Genomic DNA, 23248 nt, shown 5'->3' on the forward strand with positions numbered 1-23248 from the left:
TTCGATTGCCCACATGGAGAAATATCATTATTGGTGTCCCATTGCAGTTATGTGGCTGGAATAGTGGTAAAAATGGCCTGATCTCAACTCACTTACTCAAAATATTTCAAGGACTTGGGACATAAGGCACATGTGGCCTTGTGGATCTGTGATATTGCCGGACTGGAAAAATATACCTCCAACCAAATACATGAGAAGGCAAATGATTCATGGGTAACACTTTGTTTAATATAACAAAAACATTTAATATTGGATGCATACACCTGCCAAGAGAAAACAATTGTAAGAGGAAAACAAAACAAAGACCACTTCAACCTCACCTTGAGGTTGCCTTTATACCAATCTCTTCTCCAAAACCATTGGACATGTTGCTTTCAAATTTCAGTGGATGTTCATAAGATCCCTCTTTACAAGTGTTGAATAAAATCTTCAGTCAAACACAATTTTTTCCACTCCTTCAAATGTTTGGTGGTCCAGACCCGATCAATGACAGGATGCTGAAATACTGCTGGAATATTACTGGAATGTTGCTGGACTATTGCTGGAATACTACTGAAATACTGCTGGAATGTTGCTGGACCATTGCTGGAATACTACTGAAATACTGCTGGAATGTTGCTGGACCATTGCTGGAATACTGCTGGAATACTGCTAACTGTGGCAACAATTAAAACAACAATTAATCACTTCACTTCACTTCTTAAAAATTAAGAGAATGTTACGAAAATAATAATACATGGTATATTATGTAAAGGCGTCTTAATAAGCTTGCACAGGTTTGTCTGTTTCAGTTCCGAATATCTTATTGCCGTCATGCTAGTATAGAGAGCTCCGCATACTGACTATCGCTGTGAGGAGCTTGAGCCAGCGATGTGTTTACATTACCATGACGACACTAAAGGCGATTAGACGGACACGCATAGTGTGTTCAAAAGATGGCATCAGCATATATACACATGTAATGTGTTGAGGGAATGAGCCGCCAACAGTGGTCAGAACTTTTGAAATAGTAGTTAAAAGAGGTAAAAATGCACGTGTCCATTTGCTCGATAATGTCAGCAGCTGATCACTCGTATCGGGCACCTGTCGGTACTGACAACATATCTGTGGTTGATTGGCAGATTCAGCGATGTTTTTACTTGTTTTCACGTGCCCAATATTGTTTCAAGTCATGTTACTTTGGTCTAAATTCATTCTTGATTGTATGCTCATTATATATACATTTATGCAAATGTATAGCACGTACAGAACAGTCAAATAAATCATTTTGCAGTATCGTATCTCAGGATATTACACGAACCACAGGATCATTTTGCGAAAATCATGCATATTCATGGACACGATGCCTCGAAAGGTGATTTGGATGCATGAATTTCGATATAAAGCCCTGTACCAGAATATGCATCTATACAACAGCGAAGTTAAATCTTCCAGTACGACTTCACCTGTCTTTAATTGATTGATGGCATATGTTTTTCAGGATGAAATTGATATAAATTTGTAAATTAAAATAAAATGCCAAATATTCTGTTCAGGCCATAATTCATATATTATTACAAGTTTTATATACAGGTAAGGTATTTTAAAATTGGGTGTGCCCTATCCTGTTTTAATACATGTTTTATTTAAAAAAAAAAAAAAATTGTTCATGTGCATACATTAAATGTTGATGGATGTCCTGATGGATATGAGTGTTTGGTAGAACTACACGTAGCCAGATGGAATATATTTCAAGTAAAACAACACGGCCTGTAGGGCAATTTTTTTTCATCTATAGGTGCATAAAGACAATAAATTTTGTTTGTTTGTTTGTTGTTTAACGCTGCACTCAGCAATATTCCAGCTATATGACAACTTTCTGTAAATAATCTTGTCTGGACCAGACAATCCAGTGACTGACATCATGAGTAACAGTCCACGCAATTGGGATACGATGACATGCTTCAACCAAGTCAGCAAGCCTGTACACCTGATCACGTTAGTTGCCTCTTACGACAAGCATAGTGTAGACAATAAAATGATGCAAGGCAAGTGTTTGGTAGTGAGTCAGGCAGGAATGAAAATCTAATAATGAATTCATTATGACTTCAAAGATTCTTTGAAGATTTGTATTAATTCTTGTCCAAGAGATTAAAACAAGTAGAATATGCAAATTATAGATTCATAATATGGGTCAGTGGGCATTTTCATAACTTTTATGTTATTGAATTTCAACATCAGCAATGATTGGGGAATATAAAGATTACTGAGTAAATAAAACAATGTTATAAATTATTTATAGAACATTAACTAAAACTGGACTGTCACAGCAAAATTACTTTTATGTGAACAGAAGAAGCAAACTTGAAACCATGTCATGTACCAGACATAATATATTGTTATTCCGAAATGAGGCAAGTGACTATGGTTTTATGCCACTTTAGCAATATTCCAGCAATACCACAGCAGGAAACACGACTTCACACATTGTACCCATCTGGGGAATTGAACCCGGGTGTTTGGCGTGAAAAGCCCCCAATACGTAATCACCTCATATCATCTAATTTACCATTTAATTTCTGGTGTTGTGATTTACAGATTACGATGTCACAATCAAGGGGCACGAGTTCCAAGAATAAATGTAAGTGAAACCTTTGTGAGTGAGTGAGGGAGGGAGGTAGGGAGGTCCAGATTGTGTAAGCTTCAATATAAAACGTAATGAGATCATATCTATATTTGAGAGTTCTACTGTTTCCAGCGGTGTTTGTTTTACCTGTATTATTCTCATTAACTTCAGCTTCTGCACCTCCATCAAAGAGGGTATCCTCGTTTCAGATCACAAACAACACACCTGGACAGGTGAGTATTTGTCTGTACCCCATTTATTGTTTCAGATACACTCGTGTATATGACATATTGATGAATGTTGTATTTCCTCTAATAGGCAACAAGTGCTAAATTAGTTCATCAAGCTCCCTAGAGATTCTCAAGGAACAGCAGTTAAAAGAGGCCTGACATTAGTATTTTCTACAGTAAGAAGACATTAATGTTTTACCACACCTGTATGAACGTCAAGTGAGCTTATGCGTTGTCCATTATCTGTCAGCCTATTGTTACTTTTGCATTTTCGACATTTCCTCGGAAACTAGGAGGCCTATAAATACTCAAGTTTGCAGGAATGACCCCAGCTATGATGTCTCTAAACAACTCACAGAATTCTGATTAGATTTTAAACATGAAAATGCCTTTTTCAGCATTACTCAATACCATCATGACATTTGCTATGCAGCCAGTAAGTGATTTATTGGAATAAAATATAACACATTTTTTGTCCTATTATGATTTTTGATACAGCTATGACCATTCACTTTCATGTATTTGTACTCCAAACAATATTGCTTTTTTTTTTTCGCGAACCTTCAGAGCCCCATGGGTCTCTGTTTTAGTGTTAGGTCAGACCTGGCATTTATTGAAAATGATGGCATTTATTAGTGGATATATGCCAAGTTTTGAGACTCATCACTAGGCACTCACTGGTCATGTCTTGAGTCTTCTCTCATTTTGAGTAACCATAATGAGAGTCCACTAGTTGCCCATAACATAGTGAAGCGACATTTTATTTGTTTTTCATTTTCAAGATTCAAACAATCAGTAAATGAAATAAAAATAGTTTGAATTTATTATTCTTTGACATTTTTTTCTAATGGAAAATTAAGATTCAGCCACAGAAATGTAAAAAACAGTAACTGTTAACTCGTTAAGTAATAATTACATAATTTATATCACTGTTGACAAAATGCCTTAGAAGTTATTAGATTCATACATGTAGATATCAATGAATACAATATTAAACAACCCTGCATTTAAAACAGAATAAGGATTTATATTGCCACACTAAACCAACAAACTTAAAAGTTGATGCCACATGAAAGGAAATCTTATTGAGATACACCAATGTATTTCCTTTCTACCTAGCCAAGATAATTGGTTTGCAAATAAATGTGAAACAGTGAATAAAAATGTGTGCCCTGCTTTTAACGTTTCACCACATAGTAGGAGCATTGTAAATATATTTTGGGTTTTGAATTATTTCAGCTGCCAGTCCTTGGTAAAAGTACTGGAAAAAATGGCCCAAGGAGTTCCAAAGGGTAAGTATCCTCACAATGTTATATATTCAATTTTAATAAAAAAACAAACTAGGTGAGATCTGATGGGGAACACTGTTCAGTGTAAAACAACCAATAAATCTATCGTAAGTTTTACTCGAGATGAGTCAAATCAAATTTTTATTGTGAAAAAAAAGGCAATGATATCGGTGACAACATAATCATGCTGATGAGGTAGCTGACAGTCTAGTGCATGAGCTAATGACCCGGGCAAAGCCAAGGACCAGGAAGTAGTTTAGTAATAATAGTACAACTGGCATACAGTTTGAATACATGTAAAAAAGTCAATTAGTTGCTGGAACTAAATATAATTAACGTAGAATGTAAAAAAACTGCTTTGTGTAAATGACCAAACTAAACTTACATTTGGCGTTCTACATGCTTTGACAATCACTGAGTGAGCAACTAAACTTATATTTGGTGTTCCACATGGCATTCCACTGAGTGAGCAACTAAACTTACATTTGGCATTCCACATTCTCAGACAAAAACTGAGTGAGCAACTAAACTTACATTTGGCATTCCACATGCTTTGACAATCACTGAGTGAGCAACTAAACTTACATTTGGCATTCCACATGCTTAGACAATCAATCAGTTATCAACCCAACTTATATTTGGCATTCCACATGATTAGACAATCACTCAGTTATCAACCCAACTTATATTTGGCATTCCACATGCTTTGACAATCAATCAGTTATCAACCCAACTTACATTTGGCATTCCAAATGCTTAGACAATCACTAAGTTATCAACCCAACTTATATTTGGCATTCCACATGCTTAGACAATCACTGAGTGAGCAACTAAACTTACATTTGGCGTTCCACATGCTTAGACACTCACTGAGTGAGCAACTAAACTTTGATTTGGCGTTCCACATGCTTAGACAATCACTGAGTGAGCAACTAAACTTACATTTGGCATTCCACATGCTCAGACAATCACTCAGTATGCAACACAACTAACATTTGGCGATCCACATGCTCAGACAATCACTGAGTGAGCAACTAAACTTACATTTAGCATTCCACATGCTTAGACAATCACTGAGTGAGCAACTAAACTTACATTTGGCATTCCACATGCTCAGATAATCACTGAGTGAGCAACTAAACTTACATTTGGTGTTCCACATGCTTAGACAATCACTGAGTGAGCAACTAAACTTACATTTGGCATTCCACATGCTCAGACAATCACTCAGTATGCAACTCAACTTACATTTGGCGTTCTACATGCTCAGACAATCACTGAATGAGCAATTAAACTAACATTTGGCGTTCCACATGCTCAGACAATCACAGAATGAGCAACTAAACTTACATTTGGCATTCCACATGCTTAGACAATCACTCAGTATGCAACCCAACTTACATTTGGCATTCCACATGCTAAGATGTAACAGTGCATTTTGCTATTGAGACAGGGAAAATAATGATAATCATCACTTCAATTCCAGAAGCTCAGCCGCTAAGCAGGTGAAGGAAGAGGTCAGGACGAAGCCAGCTGGGCCAAATGGTATGTCTGGAGAAGTTTGCAGAAATAATTTTTCAATCTATGTAGGTTGTTGTCTTCATGTATTTCGTCATCTACAAATGTTCCAATGATTTTGGCCCCATTGCATAAAGTGATCCGACCACTATGACTGTCAAATATCCAGTATAAGCACAGTTGAATTTATGATAGTTGAGTGCAAAGATATCTTTTTGGAATATGGCTCTTGTGACGTTACAGTTATTTTAATATGATTTGATATTTTCTAATTAATTTTATATGCATGTATTTATAATATCTTCTGTCCGATCGTTTTTGTATGCCACCACTGCGGGGACCTGAGGTACAATGTGTCCCTAGTATCCATTTCCTAGTCATCAGAGGTGATTAAACTAGGAACACATTGGCTTTGGTCCCTTGCAACCTGGACTGGTTGTAACACGTGACAAAATGGATCGGGTGGTCAGCTCGGTGACTTGGTTGATGGCGTGTCAACGTACCCCCAAACTTGGATCATTGCTCATAATATCAATCACTGGATTGTGTGGTTGTCTTTATTATTTGAAGGCTGCCATCATATAGCTGAGTGAGGTGATGTGAAATGGGGTTTAACGTCGCGTCCAAGATTATTGCACTTATATAGCAACGTGCATGCACATGTGTGTGTGTGTGTGTGTGTGTGTGTGTGTGTGTGTATGGCTGCTTGTACTTGTCCTGACTGGTGCTGATTTATAGTGCTAGCCCACTGAGATACCATGCCGCAGTTTAACATGAATACCCCCCTCAGACACAGTATACTGACTCCAAGCCGACCAGTCCTTGTTTTACCCCCTTAATGCTGAGTGCCAGACAGGGTAACAACAAGTACCATCTTTTAACGTCTTTTGGTATGATGTGGCCGGGGATCGAACCCTAGGCCTTCCACTCTCCGAGCGGGCGCTCTACCACTAGACCACTGAAGCGGTCCATCATATAGCCGGAATATTGCTGAGTGCGGCGTTACGCAATAAACAGACAGAATTGATATAGATATAAGATTGAAAATGTTTCTCAGAAGTCACTGACACAGTGTTTAAAATAAAGTTGTCACATGGTGAGCCTAAGCTGTAATGTTTCTGTATGTAGACAAGCAGCCCAAGCCCCAGTATGATGAGGCCATGGAGAAGAAGTTTGATGCGATGCTAGAGGGGGACATGTCAGACCTCCTGCCCCTCCCTCGCTCCATCGTCCGCATCTTCATCAGCTCCACATTCTCAGGTAGTCTGTCATATATCTACAGGTATTTGCAGGTAACCTCTATGTGGCAATATCTACTGGTACACTCTATCAGTCAGGTATCTATGGGTAGCCTCTGTCATTTACATGGAATTTCCTCATGTCTTGATAATTACTTTGTGCAGATACAAAATGACCTTCTTAATGAGCAAAATGCCTCACAACCTTGGCGGACTAAGATACAAAATGTAAAACGCTTGTCTACTCATTGCAATACATTGTTGAATAAACTCAGGGGCAGCATAAAAAGAAATTTATATATACTGAACAAAATACTTTAAGGACCATGAATATGTTTTGGGGTATTTTGTATGAAATTGTGTGCCTGGTCTTAACTATATCCCCCAAAATATTCATGATCCCTAACTTGTTTTGATCAGTATAGAATGAGAATTTTGCGCTTGTGACATAAGACTTAGACATGGGGATGATATTATCAACATATGGTTTCTGCTGTTGAGACATGGGGACGATATTTTCAACATATGGTTACTGCTGTTGAGACATGGGGACAATATAATCAACATATGGTTTCTGCTGTTGAGACATGGGGACAATATTATCAACATATGGTTTCTGCTGTTGAGACATGGGGACAATATAATCAACATATGGTTTCTGCTGTTGAGACATGGGGACAATATTATCAACATATGGTTTCTGCTGTTGAGACATGGGGACGATATTATCAACATATGGTTTCTGCTGTTGAGACATGGGGACAATATTATCAACATATGGTTTCTGCTGTTGAGACATGGGGACGATATTATCAACATATGGTTTCTGCTGTTGAGACATGGGGAAGTTATCAACATATGGTTTCTGCTGTTGAGAGATTGGGATGATATTATCAACATATGGTTACTGCTGTTGAGACTTTTGGACGATATTATCAACATACGGTTACTGCTTTTGTAGACATGCGAGCTGAACGTAATGCACTGTCACGTGACGTCTCACCCATACTACGGTCATTCTGCTCAAGCCTTGACCTTGACCTTCAGTTGGTTGACCTTCGGTGGGGCCTGACAGAGGATACACAGAACGACCACTCGGCTGAACGCCTGTGCCTACAGGAAGTGAAGAACTGTCAGAATGTGTCGCTAGGACCAAACTTCATTGTAAGTCATTGCAACAGTTTCAGAATATGACAAGAGGGGAAAGAAAAAAGTCATTTAATGAATATCATTAAAATAAAAACATTATATATTTCATTAATTGTTAACCCAATATTTGTTTGTTTTTAATGTGTCACTCAGTAACATTCCATCAATATGATAGTAGCCTGTAAATAATTGAATCTGGACCAGATAAACTAGTGATTGTTACTTAGCCTGACCACCCGATCCATTTAGTTGCCTATTACCACAAGCTATGTTGGTAGGGATGTGTTCTAACCTGGAGCCCGCATAAGGTGAATTACAGTATAATTAGAAGTTTGTCATCTTGTTTTATGGGTCAACCTTCTCCAAAAGGCAAAAAAACCCAACTTTTTGCACATTTTTAGTTTGTAGTTTTGTCTTTGCTTGTATTTCAAGAGCTTTTTTTCAGGAAATCAACTTGTACATCTTACTTTTATGAAGGAAATTTGATAGCAAGATAACAACTTGTTCTAGCCTAGAAAATATATATGTCAAGTAGACATCCTTTTACCTCCAAATATCATGAACACATTCTACATTCATCATAAATCAATGTCCTGAATATATTGATAGTCACTTTCAGACCCAAAATAGGATTTTATTGACAGTTTTCATACAATGAACCATTACGAGATTGGGTGGTTGGACTCGCTGACTTGGTTGATGCATGTCATTGTAGCCCAGTTCTGTAAATCGATGCTCATGATATCAATCAATGGATTATCTAGTCTAGACTTGATTATTTATGGCAACTGTCATTTAGCTGGAATATTGTTCTGTGCAGCATTAAACAAACAAACAAACAAACAAACAAACAAACATACAAACTCTTGTTTTTATCTTTGTTTCTCTTTCGACAGAGTATACTGAGTGAGAGGTATGGTTTTCGGCCTCTACCTACGGAGGTACTGTGTCCAGAGTTTGAGATGCTGCGATCAATAGCATCACGTCAGGGACTGGATGTTGCCCTGTTAGACGCCTGGTACAAGAGGGATGACAATGCTATTCCACCTGAGTTTGTGTTACAGGTAGGTGTGATTACTCTTGAGTGAGTGAGTGAGTGAGTTGGATGTTACTCCCCTTTTAGCAATATTCTAACCACCAAGAGCACCTTCACAAGTTAGGAATCAAACCCAGGTCTAAATGAATCGACACTTTAACAACTGGACCGCCTCTGTGGTCTTGTGGTAGAGCGTCCGCCTGGAGAGCGTAAGGTCCGGGGTTCCCGGCTGCTTCATACCAACAGACGTTCAAAGATGGTACTTGTTGTTACCCTCTCTGGGGCTCGGTATTAAGGGGCTAAAACAAGGACTGGTCGGCTTGGAGTCAGTATACTGTCTGAGGGGGGTATTCATGTTAAACTGCGGCATGGTATCTCAGTGGGCTAACACTATAAATCGGCATCACACACACACACACGCACACAGGCTCACACGCTCACACGCACACACACGTCCATGTATGTTGCTATATAAGTGCAATAATCTCAGACACAACGTGTTACCCCATTTCATCTCACATCACCTTTAAGGACTAGGCTACCCTACCACCCTTCCATTACTCGTGAAGGGGCGGTGGGGTAGGCTAGTGGTTTAAGTGTTCCCTCGTCACTTTGAAGACCCGCGTTCCATTCCCCACATTGGTACAATGTATGAAGCCCGTTTCTGGTGTCCCCCGCTGTGATATTTATGGAATATTTGCTAAAAGCGACGTAAATCAATACTCACTAACGTACTCACTTGTTAAATTACACAACTTATGCTCAATATTTGTAACAAAGTGAACTATAACACATGAAGGGACTGTTTGTTTGTTTGTTTGTTTGTTGTTTCAAAGTTGCACTCATCAATGTTCCAGTTATAGGTTTGTAAATAATCGAGTTTGGACCAGTCAAGCCAGTAATCATTCATGTTGTTCCTGCCATAACATCACTGACTTACTGTTGAAGAGCTGACAATGCTCTTGTTGACTGGCAGTTGTGTACATCAATGGGTGCAAAATGTAGCATTCTGATTGGCCATGTCCAAAACATAAATGTTTCATTTCAAATATATTTTGTTAAATATCTTCCAATGTGAACAGGGGTGGTAGGGTAGCCTAGTGGTTAAAGCGTTCGCTTGTCACACCGAAGACTCGGGTTTCGAATCCCGACATGGGTACAATGTGTGAAGCCCATTTCTGGTGTCCCCTGCCGTGATATTGCTGGAATATTGCTAAAAGCGGTGTAAAACCATACTCACTCAATCCAATATGAACAATTCCTTTTCTAGCAAAATTGTCATTTTTAAACTTTGTAGCCAATCAGGTCCCAGTTCCCACATTTTGGAGACTACAGCCAAGGAAGTGAGGATCTACGACAACGTGCCATGGAATCGTGGCAAACTGCTTTCACATCGATGTTGTCCATTGTCCGTGAAGCAGCCAGACTACTGCATGAAGAGGGGAAGCTGTCTGAGGAACAGAGGCACATGTACTTTAAGTCAGGTGAGTGAGGATGGTAGTAGACTGCTTTCATCAATATTCCAGCAATATAAAGATATACACAAAATCCAGGTCTTTGGTATAATGAGTGAACACTCTAAACACTTGCCTACCCACTGCCCACGTTAAGAGATTGGTTGGATTGGTCTTTCTTATATTACATGAATTCAGATGCCCCTCCTCCCCTCCTCCCTCATCTTTCAGATGCCCCTCCTCCTCTCCTCCCTCATCTTTCAGGTTCCCTCCCCCTTTCCTTCCTCATCGTTCAGGTGCCCCTCCTCTCCTCCTCCCTCATCGTTCAGGTGCCCCTCCTCCCCTCCTCCCTCATCGTTCAGATGCCCCTCCTCCCCTCCTCCCTCATCTTTCAGGTTCCCTCCCCCTTTCCTTCCTCATCGTTCAGGTGCCCCTCCTCCCCTCCTCCCTCATCGTTCAGATGCCCCTCCTCCCCTCCTCCCTCATCTTTCAGGTTCCCTCCCCCTTTCCTTCCTCATCGTTCAGGTGCCCCTCTTCTCCTCCTCCCTCATCTTTCAGGTGCCCCTCCTCCCTCATCTTTCAGATGCCCCTCCTCCCCTCCTCCCTCATCTTTCAGATGCCCCTCCTCCCCTCCTCCCTCATCGTTCAGATGCCCCTCCTCCCCTCCTCCCTCATCTTTCAGGTTCCCTCCCCCTTTCCTTCCTCATCGTTCAGGTGCCCCTCTTCTCCTCCTCCCTCATCTTTCAGGTGCCCCTCCTCCCTCATCTTTCAGATGCCCCTCCTCCCCTCCTCCCTCATCTTTCAGGTGCCCCTCCTCCCTCATCTTTCAGGTGCCTCTCCTCCCCTCCTCCCTCATCTTTCAGGTGCCCCTCCTCCCTCATCGTTCAGGTGCCCCTCCTCTCCTCCTCCCTCATCTTTCAGGTACCCCTCCTCCCTTCCTCCCTCATCTTTCAGGTGCCCCTCTTCTCCTCCTCCCTCATCTTTCAGGTGCCCCTCCTCCCTCATCTTTCAGATGCCCCTCCTCCCCTCCTCCCTCATCTTTCAGGTGCCCCTCCTCCCTCATCTTTCAGGTGCCTCTCCTCCCCTCCTCCCTCATCTTTCAGGTGCCCCTCCTCCCTCATCGTTCAGGTGCCCCTCTTCTCCTCCTCCCTCATCTTTCAGGTGCCCCTCCTCCCTCATCTTTCAGATGCCCCTCCTCCCCTCCTCCCTCGTCTTTCAAATGGCCCTCCTCCCTCATCTTTCAGGTGCCTCTCCTCCCTTCCTTCCTCATCTTTCAGATGCCCCTCCTCTCCTCGTCCCTCATCTTTCAGATGCCCCTCCTCCCTCATCTTTTCAGGTGCCCCTCCTCCCTCATCTTTCAGGTACCCCTTCTCCCTCATCTTTCAGGTGCCTCTCCTCCCTTCCTTCCTCATCTTTCAGGTGCCCCTCCTCCCCTCCTTCCTCATCTTTCAGGTGCCCCTCCTCTCCTCGTCCCTCATCTTTCAGATGCCCCTCCTCCCTCATCTTTTCAGGTGCCCCTCCTCCCTCATCTTTCAGGTACCCCTTCTCCCTCATCTTTCAGGTGCCTCTCCTCCCTTCCTTCCTCATCTTTCAGATGCCCCTCCTTCCCTCCTTCCTCATCTTTCAGGTGCCCCTCCTCTCCTCGTCCCTCATCTTTCAGATGCCCCTCCTCCCTCATCTTTTCAGGTGCCCCTCCTCCCTCATCTTTCAGGTACCCTTCTCCCTCATCTTTCAGATGCCCCTCCTCCCCTCCTCCCTCATCTTTCAGATGCCCCTCCTCCCTCATCTTTCAGATGCCCCTCCTCCCTCATCTTTCAGATGCCCCTCCTCCCTCATCTTTTCAGGTGCCTCTCCTCCCCTCCTCCCTCATCTTTCAGGTGCCCCTCCTCCCTCATCTTTCAGGTACCCTTCTCCCTCATCTTTCAGATGCCCCTCCTCCCCTCCTCCCTCATCTTTCAGATGCCCCTCCTCCCTCATCTTTCAGATGCCCCTCCTCCCTCATCTTTCAGATGCCCCTCCTCCTTCATTTTTCAGGTGCCCCTCCTCTCTCATCTTTTCCCGTCCATCCTCACCAGCAGCAAATGAGAATGTTTTAATTTGTAGGAACTGTGATAATGTTATACCAAGTTTTTTGTTTTGTTTCAGTAACTGAATTCGAAACTGCTAAAGGAATATTTGAGGCTCCCAAGCCAAGCTCCCATTGTCTTCTGTATCGGCGGAAACTGACCGGGCTAACTGATGAACATTTGGAGGACAAGGATGCTCACAGATACATCAGTATCACTGATTCCCAGGGAAAGGTATGATAATGAATCCATACATCTGACACTGAGAAGCAGCTGACCATTATAATTCCCAGTAAGGTTCAAGATTGGACCTCATTTGTGAATATTCTACAGAATTGGGAAGAATGGTAACAGATTGGCATGTAGGGGTATTTCAAGTTTTGCACATAATGTATTGATGATGTAATGCTTCAGATTTGAAAAATAACTGGTTTACAGATATGCCAACCCTAAAAAATAGGACTAAAAAGTACACTATTTCTAATTCTGTTGAAAGTACACTGACCAACACTGCATATCTAACAAGTCTGTCTTAATGAACATGTAACAATGTATTCAAATGTTCAAAGAAGAGAATAAAAATCTTCTATATTAATGTTACAGTGATCGCTCGCTATTGCGCTACCAATGGGGTCCAAATAATTGGTGGGCGTTATAGACGATGAGCCGTTTAACCGAGGCCGAGGCGGGGGAGCGCGCTCGGCAAATCTCAAATCATCAATAGGCCTATGTGTTTATCTTACGTCACGTCAAAATAGTATATATTTTTATGGACCTAGATCTACCTGTAATATCATTCATTTATTAAATCTGTCATATTTCACAATGTCTGAAATACGTATTCCATTCTAATTTATCATTTTTTATCAATAAATTAAAAAATTATTCACTATTTCCCGCGATGTTATTGAAAATAAAATTCTCGGACACACATTTCGACAACGGGTCCGCATCGAACATGTCAAAGAGCAAAATAAAGACTATTTTAAGCAAATCTTTAAATATATTATACAAAGTGATAAATAAAATCAACAAAAATATATCTAAAAGTAATCAAACTTACATCTAAGTTATTATTTCCATCGTTTCGTGCGATCGCGTGTAATGTAAGTCAAATGACATCTCGGCTTTCGTCGCCTTGAATTCTCGGCTCGGACACAACGTTTAATGCAAAAATATATGCATGAAAAATCTTTGTCACAGCTCGTAACCTAGCACGATACATTCGCGAAGTTCCATATTTTTAATATATATCGTGATTTCCTGCTTAAAACGTTCAGAATAACACGATTTAACAAAAAATCTTTCGCTAACTTCTGAAATTTATCAAACACGAGCTTTGTATCAAAGCTTGATTGGCTGCCTGAGGTCACGTGCTCAAAATTGACCAATCTCGAAACTTGTAGCAGATTTCGGCAAGAAAGCGTCATTAGAAACAAATTTTAATCCAATGAAATCGCTTGTTATAACTACGGGGAAAAAACAGGCGATGTTACGAAAGCGCGATTACGAAATGAATGACCGCCGTGTTGTGACAGCAACTACATTTGTGTGACAGTTTAGCCTTAAATTGGATTGCCCACTAATTAAGAATATAAACTTCACTTGTGGTTCTCTTTTATTGCATGCATGCGCTTCTAAGATCAAAGGATGGAAAGTGTGAAAAGTTAACTAGTTGAACAATCGTATTTCCGGGACTTGCCGCGGATATTTTCAAACAGATTATTAGAACTCCATTCAGCGATAAACCGTTGATTATGCAATGAGAAGCGTTATGTGCAAATAAACAACGAACAACAATACAATCATGTCTGTGTAAAACTCTCAGTATTAAAAGTGTACATAAATTTTGGGAGCAATGCGTTACCGCGCGTAATAACCGAAGTAGCGCTTTATCGAAGAGCGCAATAGCGAGCGATCACTGTATTTTCTCCCACCTATGAACAATGATTTTCACACAAACAACTGTGGAACTAAAGTCTGTCCTAATTATTTATATTTATAACAATTAAAATAAACTGGGGGATGTTAATTTTCAGAAAACAGTTGACAAGAATATAGCTGCTTTACAGAAGGCCTCCATATCAAAGATTGTGAACATTCTGGGACCACAGAACTGCAAAACATTCAATGTTCCCTGGAAAAGCGGAGGTGTAGACCCTGTAGGCAATCCTGAACACAGGTCTTACATCAAGGATTTCAGCCTCAAACTTACGCAGGATGTGACAAATATGATCATGCTTGCCAAGAAAGAGCGATCGTCACACATCCGACAGAGGGAGTACTACTGTGGCTTGGATGAAACTCTTCACCATCTTCATTTCTGTAAGTCCAAGTGTGAGACCTTCTGTGGGCAGGAGGACATCCTCCAGAAGGTTAAAGATCACATTTTGTCAGGTCAATCTCGACAGCCTCTAACCATTTGGGCAGAGTCTGGTGCTGGCAAAACATCAGTCATGGCAATGGTTATGAAAAAGCTGAAATCTTGGATCAAAGGAGAGTATATTGGAATGATTCGGTTCCTGGGAACATCACCTTCTACACTCAACATCTATGATGTGCTATTTGATGTTTGTGGGCAGATTGCAGACTGTACAAATACAATCATGGAGCCGTTGTGCTACAAAACAATGGCCAGTCTTATTGAATATATTCCAAGGTTTCTCCGTAGCATATCTTCCACATTCAAAGATCCAATCATCATACTCCTTGATTCTATTGACCAGCTATCGAGTGAGAATGATGCCTACAGCATGTCATGGCTTCCGACCACCTTGCCCTCAAATGTTCATCTCATCCTCTCAACCCTACCAACAGAACATAGCATCTTGCCCAACATCAAGAAGAGACTGCCAGAATCGGCCATTTACATGGCAGTTCCAATACTTCCAGAATCCACTGGCAAGAAGATCATTGACAAGAATCTGAAACTAAGGCACCGCAGAATAACTGATGACCAAGTTCAGTTCATCATTGAGACCTTCTCCTATGCTCCTAGCCCTCTGTACCTGAAGCTTCTCCTTGATGAAGCCGTGAAATGGTCCTCCTTCACCCCTGTCAGTGACTTGAAACTTGCAGGATCAATCAGGGCTGCCATAAATGTTCTATTTGACAGACTTGAACAAAAGTTTGGGGAGATTTTGATACGCAATGCTCTTGGTTACATTACAGTTGGACTCAATGGATTATCCGAGATAGAGCTTGAAGATGCTTTGTCTTGTGACAATGAAGTTCTAGACGAAGTGTACAGGTTTCATGACCCTCCAGTTCCTGGTATGGTGAGGATTCCTCCAGTCCTCTGGGCAAGGATCCGCTATGACATCAAGGAGTACCTTGTGGAGAGGATGTCTCAGAACAAGATAACAATGTACTGGTATCACAGGCAGTTCATCATGTCAGCTTTGGTTCGATATGTTCCAGACAAGTTCCTTGAGAAGCTCCACTTGACATTGCTTCAGATATACCTGGCAGAAACAGGAGTCAAGAAGAACATTTACTTGTCACAAAGAAAGAAAGACTTCAAGGATGCAGATAGACAAGTCACTCCACAGCCAACCAGTGTCACAAATCTCCGGAAGTTGAAATGTGTAACACATCATCTGAACAATGCAGCAAGAGCAGTTGATGAAGAAACATTCAAAGGCTTAGTATATTGCAATATCCACTTCCTCAGCACCAAGATCACTGCCTGCTCTACTGGAGAGGTTGTCAAGGATATGAACACTTTCCTTAAAATAAGAAATGACAAAGAAGTTGAAACTCTAAAGACATTTCTTGAATCAAGCAAGAACAAACTGAAAAACCCATTGGTACTTGCAAGAAGTATTTTGGTGTACCTGAGACCTGAGAAGGATTCCATCTACCTGAAAAAGCTTGTGAAGGATGCTAACAATCTCCTAGAATCAAGTAAGAAGACTCTCCTGATTCCCACATTTCCTTGTCTGGCCAGCAGGACACCAGGTGTTGTGACCAACACACTCCTGGATGACCACCAGTACAGGTGCTTTGCTGTCGGCAGTGAAAGTAATCAGATCTTCACAGCAGGAGGGAATGGCAAAGTTGAAGTATGGTCAGTGAAATCAGGACATTTGGTCAAGTCATATGATGTGGGTTTCGCTGCAGATGAGCTTCATCTTGCTGGCAGTGGTATTGCCTTGTTGTACAACAAGGACATGAAAGCTCTGAAAGCAATCAGATCAGATTCAGGAGAATCTGTTTTGGAGGATATCATTCCGAAAAATGTTCTTTCATTGACTCTCTGTAGTGACAAGCTGACACTGTATGTTTTGGCTCAAGACAAAAAGGTTTCTTTGCATCAGTTGGATCTGAAGCAGGGCTTTGCTAAACAGACAATCCTTCAAAAGATGTTTGACTTCATCAGTTTGGAGACAGTCCTGAGTGCCTCAGAACGGTATCTAATTATCATGGCTGAGTGTACACCAGAAGACTACCAATCAATCAAAGAATCCTGGAAGAAGTCAGGTGCGTTTGCTTCACAACCTCATCCATACCGCTTTGCAGCAGTGGACTTAAGCCAAGGAACTGGCAACCTGCAACATTGCCTGAGGAATCTGTCGAAGATCCCCACCCTTGGAGAGACAATTTCAGCTTACAGGGGCAACACAATGCTGATCGCAGCACGTCGTCATGGAATATTTTGGGACATTCCAACAGGAAAATGTGATCAGCAGATGTCTAAAGGGAAGAAGTTGGTCATGGTGTACAGACCCGATTGGACTGGTGACAGCCAGTGCAAAGGAGCTAACACCTGCTTTGTGCATCCTCCAAAACAACAGTTTCTGGCTGTGGGGTCTGAAGATGGCTACCTCATCATCTACGGCTTTGAGTCTGGACTTCCTGTTGGGATGAAAGCCCCACCAACAAAGCATAACAAAGAGGTTAGTGTTTCTGTTCTTGAAAGTGTGTGAGTGAGTTGGGTTTAATGCCACCTTGAACAGCATTCAATTCAGTTAAATCACAGAATGTCTGTTTGATAGGAGGAAAGCCTGATGTAACCATGTCATTTATCTTTGAGCATGGGTATGGTGCTTTGTGGAACAGGTCCCAGTATTATAAACAGTGAAATAAATATCCCCAAGAGTAATGAAATGACAGTGACCCATCTCTTCCCAAAATTTTGAGCCAGTGAGTTAAGTCTGACACTGCTTTGAACAGTACTTCAGTAACACCAAAGTGGGTCAGCTTGATGGAAGGAAATCCTGAAGTGACCAGGTCATAGATCTATGAACATGGGTATAATGCTGACAAACAAAAGATCATAATCAGGGCAAATCTGGTGTTAGAACACACTGTCAGCAGAATCTGGTGAGGCCAATGGACAGAACCCTCTACAGAGAATAACACCTTAGACCATGTGTGCATGCAGGTCACTAAATAAGTGCAGTAATCTTGAACATGATTTTAAACCCCACCTCACCTTACTTTGGGCCCTGTACTACAAAGCAATCATAGCCCTACAATATTTGTTTGTGTTAAAGAATGATTGTTTTGAGTCATAGCACTAAGATTGCTTTGAGGTATGAACCCTGATTCCTCACAATGCTCAGACAGGAAAGGACTGTAAGGCGACATTTTTTTTATTTCTTGGTTTGCGGATGCGCCACTCTTTCAAAGTCCAAATGTTAAAAAACAATAAAAATATAAATTACCCTTTTTTATTACTGCCGATCTTAAAGTCAAAAAGTGCAAACAAAAAAGGATTTCATTTCCTCGTTGAGCATAAAGCAAAGAGAAGTCACTCTAATATTTCTCGCTGGGATCCTTCTCTAATATCATCAAAGCTTGTCAACGCAAAGCGCAGTGGTGACCAGTTTAACTCATTCAACACTGTTGGCCGGTACATCGGCCAAGAAGCCACGAGTCACCAGACACCGCAGGGTAGACCGTCCAAGTCACGTCAAAATAGTTTATAATTTCATTAACCTACTTGTCATGTAATTCATTTATTAAATCTATCACATTTCACAATGTCTGAAATACGTATTACATTTGATTTTATCATTTTTTATCAATAGATTAGAAAATTATTCACTATTTCCCACAAGGATTGTTGAAAATAAAATTCTTGGACACACCTCGACAACTGGTCCTCATCGAACATGTCAAACAGCAAAATAAAGACGTTTCAAGCAAATCTTTAAATATATTATACAAAGTAATAAAATCAACAAAAATATTTCTTGGCTCGGACACGATGTCTTAAATGCCAAAATATATGTATAAGAAATCTTTGTCACAGCTCGTAACCTAGCCCTATGTATCCATGAAGTTCCATATTTTTAATATAGATTGTGATTTCATGCTTTAAACGTTCAGAATAACATGATTTAACCCAAACCTTTCATCAAAGTCAATTATCATGCACGAGGACATACTGTAATTGATTGGCTGCCTTAGGTCACGTGCTTAAATTTGACGAATCACGAACCTTGTAGCAGATTATGTCGGTGAAACAATATAAGTTTTTTTAATGTATACTGACATGGCAGCCTTCGACGTGTGTGTTATTCGAACGACGCTTCGAAAATGGAGGTATTTCCTCATGTTAGTGAGCGGACAGCCACTATCATTGGGAAATGGGTGATGACAGATATTCTTGTAATTCTTTTTGAAATAATGTTCCGACTACCGGGGTACGTAAACAAATGAAAATAAAAAAGAAATAGGTAGAATCTAAGTGGATTTTATGAAATCTTATATTTGCCGAAAATCATTAAATTTTCGCTTCATTGGTCCTTACTCTTGACCTTATGAATGTTTTAGTTTTCATTATTTTTATTTTAACAAATTTTATTAAGTTGTTAATGAATTATTTAAATAATGTAATACACATAACTTTCATATTTATAAACAATAGGATTAATTAGACCTTTCAGATAGTGTATAGCCAAACATGTAGTAGCAAAGATGTTTTACAGGCAGATATTTTCCTTGATAAATGTTGGCTTTGTCTATCACACAAGAGTCTCTTGGAACTTGGTGTCACAGCAGTTATCTTCTGGTTGGCTGGTGTTGAAAGAGTTAAACGTCGCCCATGCTGCCAAAATAGCAGTGTCTTTCATGCATTTCCACCCATGACATGAATATTGTTATATTGCCATTTGTGCACAAGCTGAGTGCCAGGGATATGATAAAATGTTCTTGAAAAATTTAGTTACCGTATATGACCGCGGATAAGCCGACCCCGTAGATAAGCCGAGGTGTTAACTTGACTATTGAAATACGAAAGAAAATGGTATGACCCGCAGATAAGCCGAACCAGGAATTGAAAGGCAAAAAACACTGCGAAGTCGGACTGCAAGACATGTGCCGGTACTCGCAGATATTCAAAAATATAAGATGAAAAACGTTGTAATTATATTAATTTTGTTACTCCAGAATATTTTTTTATACCTACCTAACTTTTTTGGACAAAATTCAAGTAAAAAAAATCTCTGAGGCTTTCTTTTTTTTTTAAATTGGCCTACCTCACTTTTGAAATGAGTTTAGAATCCATAAACCAAGAAATAAAAAAAATGTCGCCTAAGAGTGACCTGTGACTTCACGGGTCAAATATTGATTTATGTTATTACTATGCAGGTTGTCAGTGCAGCAGTGAGCCCTAATGCCAAGGTAGTGGCATCGGTCTGCCAAGAGGGAGTGGTCAAGCTGTGGAATCCCGGCACCGGCCTGGAGGTGGTTAGTCTGCAAATTGGCGGAGAGGTCAGACAGCTGACCTTCACACCAGATTCCAAATACCTCCTCGCTCTCCTCATTGGGGAATCTTCAAGGATGCTTGTCTTTCAAGTACAGCTATGCTAAGATTTTGACAGGCATGATAGGGACCTGTTACCATATCAATGGATGATTGTGATTTGTTGTGTCAAGGGATGACTGGAAATGGGGAAATAAACCTGGGCCTGTGGCATGAAGTGTCAATGCTGTAACCACTAGACTACCCCACCAGCCTGAAAATGATTTGATGGAGTGGGGAATCTTATTAATCTCTATGAACACCCTGAATTATTCTTGTATGTTAACTTACAACTTAGGACTATGCAAGGCTGGCCACTTACTGTGCAATCAACCTAACTGTGTGAAACAGTTAGGGGAGCTTTGAAATCAGCCTGTAAGTGTGAAGGCTTCTACATTCTCAGTATGAGTGAGGGAAGCATTCAGAACAATATATATTGAAAATGAACATAAAGAAACAGTTCTGAATGGTAATAAAGAAAGCAGCAACATTACATTGTTGTGGATATTATATACCCTGTCTTTCTGTCATTGCATTTACTTCCAAAGGAAACCATCAAAGGAATAAATCATATCACAGATCTGGTGTTCAAAGTTCTCTCAGTGTTTCACGCAGACAAGTCTCCCACTGGAGTAAGAGATCGGATTTTAATTATTTGGGCTGGACACTTCATGTTTTTATGCATGTTTACAATGCTGTTAAAAGGGTTTTGGTATTATTCTAATTTTCATGAGGGAGCATTTCATACCATTAAAACCCACTGCAAAATTTAATTGCAATAGGTTTTGTGAAATACATAATATATTTGGGAAACACAGGAACATTGTACTTTTAAATGTGTTCTGATTATTCTAATTTACAGTATCAATGTATATTCCTAACTGTTTAGATGAACTGGCAAGTTTCAGTACAATTTCAGAATGATACATGTTTATGGATTTATCGGTAGAGCAGAACATGCTTACCCAATTCACGAACACTGGTGTCATCTCTGATTTTCCTTTCAGGGGCTGTGGAATCTCATTATCAAGACTGTTTATTCTCTGGTGTTGATGTTGCTGGGTTATTTTGACTGTTGAGCAGCTCAGTCAAGTTGTGTGCAACAGACTGACAATCACTTCACAACACATTATGACAGTTGGCAATATGAAAATGCCGTCCATTACATCATTCAGTGATTTCAGTTTGTTTGCTGAGGGTTGGTCATCAGATGCCATGGATAAACAGAAATTACCACCATCCAGCGCCAGACGCAAATCAGACATTTATGACCTTTGCTCAAGGAGACGAATTCTGTGCAACAGACTGAAGAATTTGCAGAGGAGAAGACTTGCCTCAAAGCATAAAGATAACGCCTTGAAAAGGCAACAGTATCAACTGCAACAAAAGTTGTTGAAGATAATGTCTGAAGACACAGAAAACGAAGAGACAACAGCTGTGCAGCCACTGGCTCTTAATCCTGATTTCTCTCTTGCTGCAGACCTAGGGGGAAGGCACTGGTGCCCTACACCTGCCACAGGTTCGTCTTCAATTTGGGCAGAATGGCTGGATGATGGCTATATGTTAGCACCTGGTCGTGACGATAATCAGGAGGACGCCCCTTGCCCATTTGAGGAGAAAGTGCCAAATATACGTCCCCCTGTAGAGAGCTGCTTCAAATCCCATGGACGAAATACCAACGTAGTTACTGTGCTATCCACTGAAACCTCTACTGACGACCTCACGTTACTTCAAATGGAAGATACATCTCCACATAAGGTTCAAAGTCGACGAAAATCATTGTCCAATGACATCAAGTGTTTCATAAGAAACAGAGTAAGATGTTGTTGCCGTTGTTGATATATAACCGTTACATGTACATTGTTTTGTGAACTTGATTGTTATACTTGTTGTTTTCTGAACAATCTAATTATTTGTCTTGTTTGTACCAAGAATAAATGCACTGGAAATTGAGATTTTCTTTTAATCTATGATATTAATCTTGAAATAAATCGACCGGTATGGACAGTTAAACAATCTAGTACACGGTAGAAGAATTTGTTTCAACATAGATTTAGTGTAAACCTATTGTGAGTAAGTGCGTGGACCTTAAAACAACAGAACAATCACAAACTGTGTGTGTTTGGGGAACATGGGTTTTGTCCGCAATACTGCAATTAGGCTGAGCAACTAGGCTAACCCTCTTTCAAGTTACTTTTCTGCAATTACTACACATTGGCTCACGAAGCCCAAATGCATGCGCTTCTAGCATTCATACAGAAAATTAGAAAGAAATGTCAAAAATAATTTCAATTCTTTTTATTGCACATTATTAAGCATTTTCAAACAAGAAATCAACATGTGTATAAGAGCACTGTATCTATCATAAAACGAAAACAAAGATAGTTTCTGATTAACACCACGAGCACTGGATGCTCTTCTTGAAGAATCGCTTTAAACCTTTAGTGACTGCTGCTCTCCTTGTCCGTGTCACTTGTGTCCGTTTGGTGGTAGACAACACACAGAGACGATTAGGTGAGGTTTGGGTGGAAATATTTCGTACTCCAGCCTTTAAATTACTTTCTGTGCGTGTGTTGACTGAAGAGCGCCGGGGACTGAAACGTCTGAAAATCTCTTTGTCTCCTGTGAGTTCTGTACCCGTCTTAGTGTCCACGGGGGGAAGGAGATCGTCACTGCACTTCATCACTCCACACGTCAACTCTATTTTGGAAGAGGACAATGTTTGCTCCTTTGTGAACTGTACACGCATAGAAGATGGCTCCAAAACCTCCATCAGATGTTGCTGTAGTAGCTGCTGGCGTCGTTTAAGGATACAATCCTTTTTCTGTAAGACCTTCCTTCTTTTTTCCAAACTCTTCAGTCTGTGTTGTAGCATCCTTCTTCTTGTGCCGAGATCGACAATGTCAGCCC

At 40.6% G+C, this 23248-nt stretch overlaps 1 protein-coding gene across 2 annotated transcripts; it reads left to right on the forward strand.

The window, feature by feature from the left end:
* The first annotated feature begins 891 nt into the window (after window positions 1–891).
* Window positions 892–22289, forward strand: LOC124151752 (NACHT domain- and WD repeat-containing protein 1-like). Of its 2 annotated transcripts, none has more exons than XM_048392180.1 (13): window positions 892–1022; window positions 2578–2620; window positions 2777–2838; window positions 4075–4127; window positions 5611–5669; window positions 6771–6902; window positions 7842–8044; window positions 8926–9093; window positions 10363–10549; window positions 12665–12819; window positions 14625–17483; window positions 20185–20391; window positions 21346–22289. In XM_048392180.1, exons 2-13 carry the CDS (start codon window positions 2584–2586, stop codon window positions 21415–21417), a joined length of 4194 nt encoding a protein of 1397 aa, XP_048248137.1. In that variant the 5' UTR covers window positions 892–1022; window positions 2578–2583; the 3' UTR covers window positions 21418–22289. The 2 variants fall into 2 exon arrangements, with proteins under 2 accessions (XP_048248137.1, XP_048248138.1); XM_048392181.1 differs by having other exon boundaries at window positions 20185–20283.
* The last annotated feature ends 959 nt before the right edge of the window (window positions 22290–23248 follow it).

Source organism: Haliotis rufescens, unplaced genomic scaffold (genome assembly GCF_023055435.1).
Source record: "Haliotis rufescens isolate VD_foot unplaced genomic scaffold, xgHalRufe1.0.p SCAF_11, whole genome shotgun sequence".
NCBI lineage: Eukaryota > Metazoa > Mollusca > Gastropoda > Lepetellida > Haliotidae > Haliotis > Haliotis rufescens.

Bases quoted from the DNA above. Each gene is read 5' to 3' on its own strand.
- LOC124151752 (XM_048392180.1), top strand. From the start codon at position 2,584: ATGTCACAATCAAGGGGCACGAGTTCCAAGAATAAAT. The intron at 2,839-4,074 runs GTGAGTATTTGT...GAATTATTTCAG, and splicing joins CAAACAACACACCTGGACAG to CTGCCAGTCCTTGGTAAAAG. The intron at 8,045-8,925 runs GTAAGTCATTGC...CTCTTTCGACAG, and splicing joins CGCTAGGACCAAACTTCATT to AGTATACTGAGTGAGAGGTA.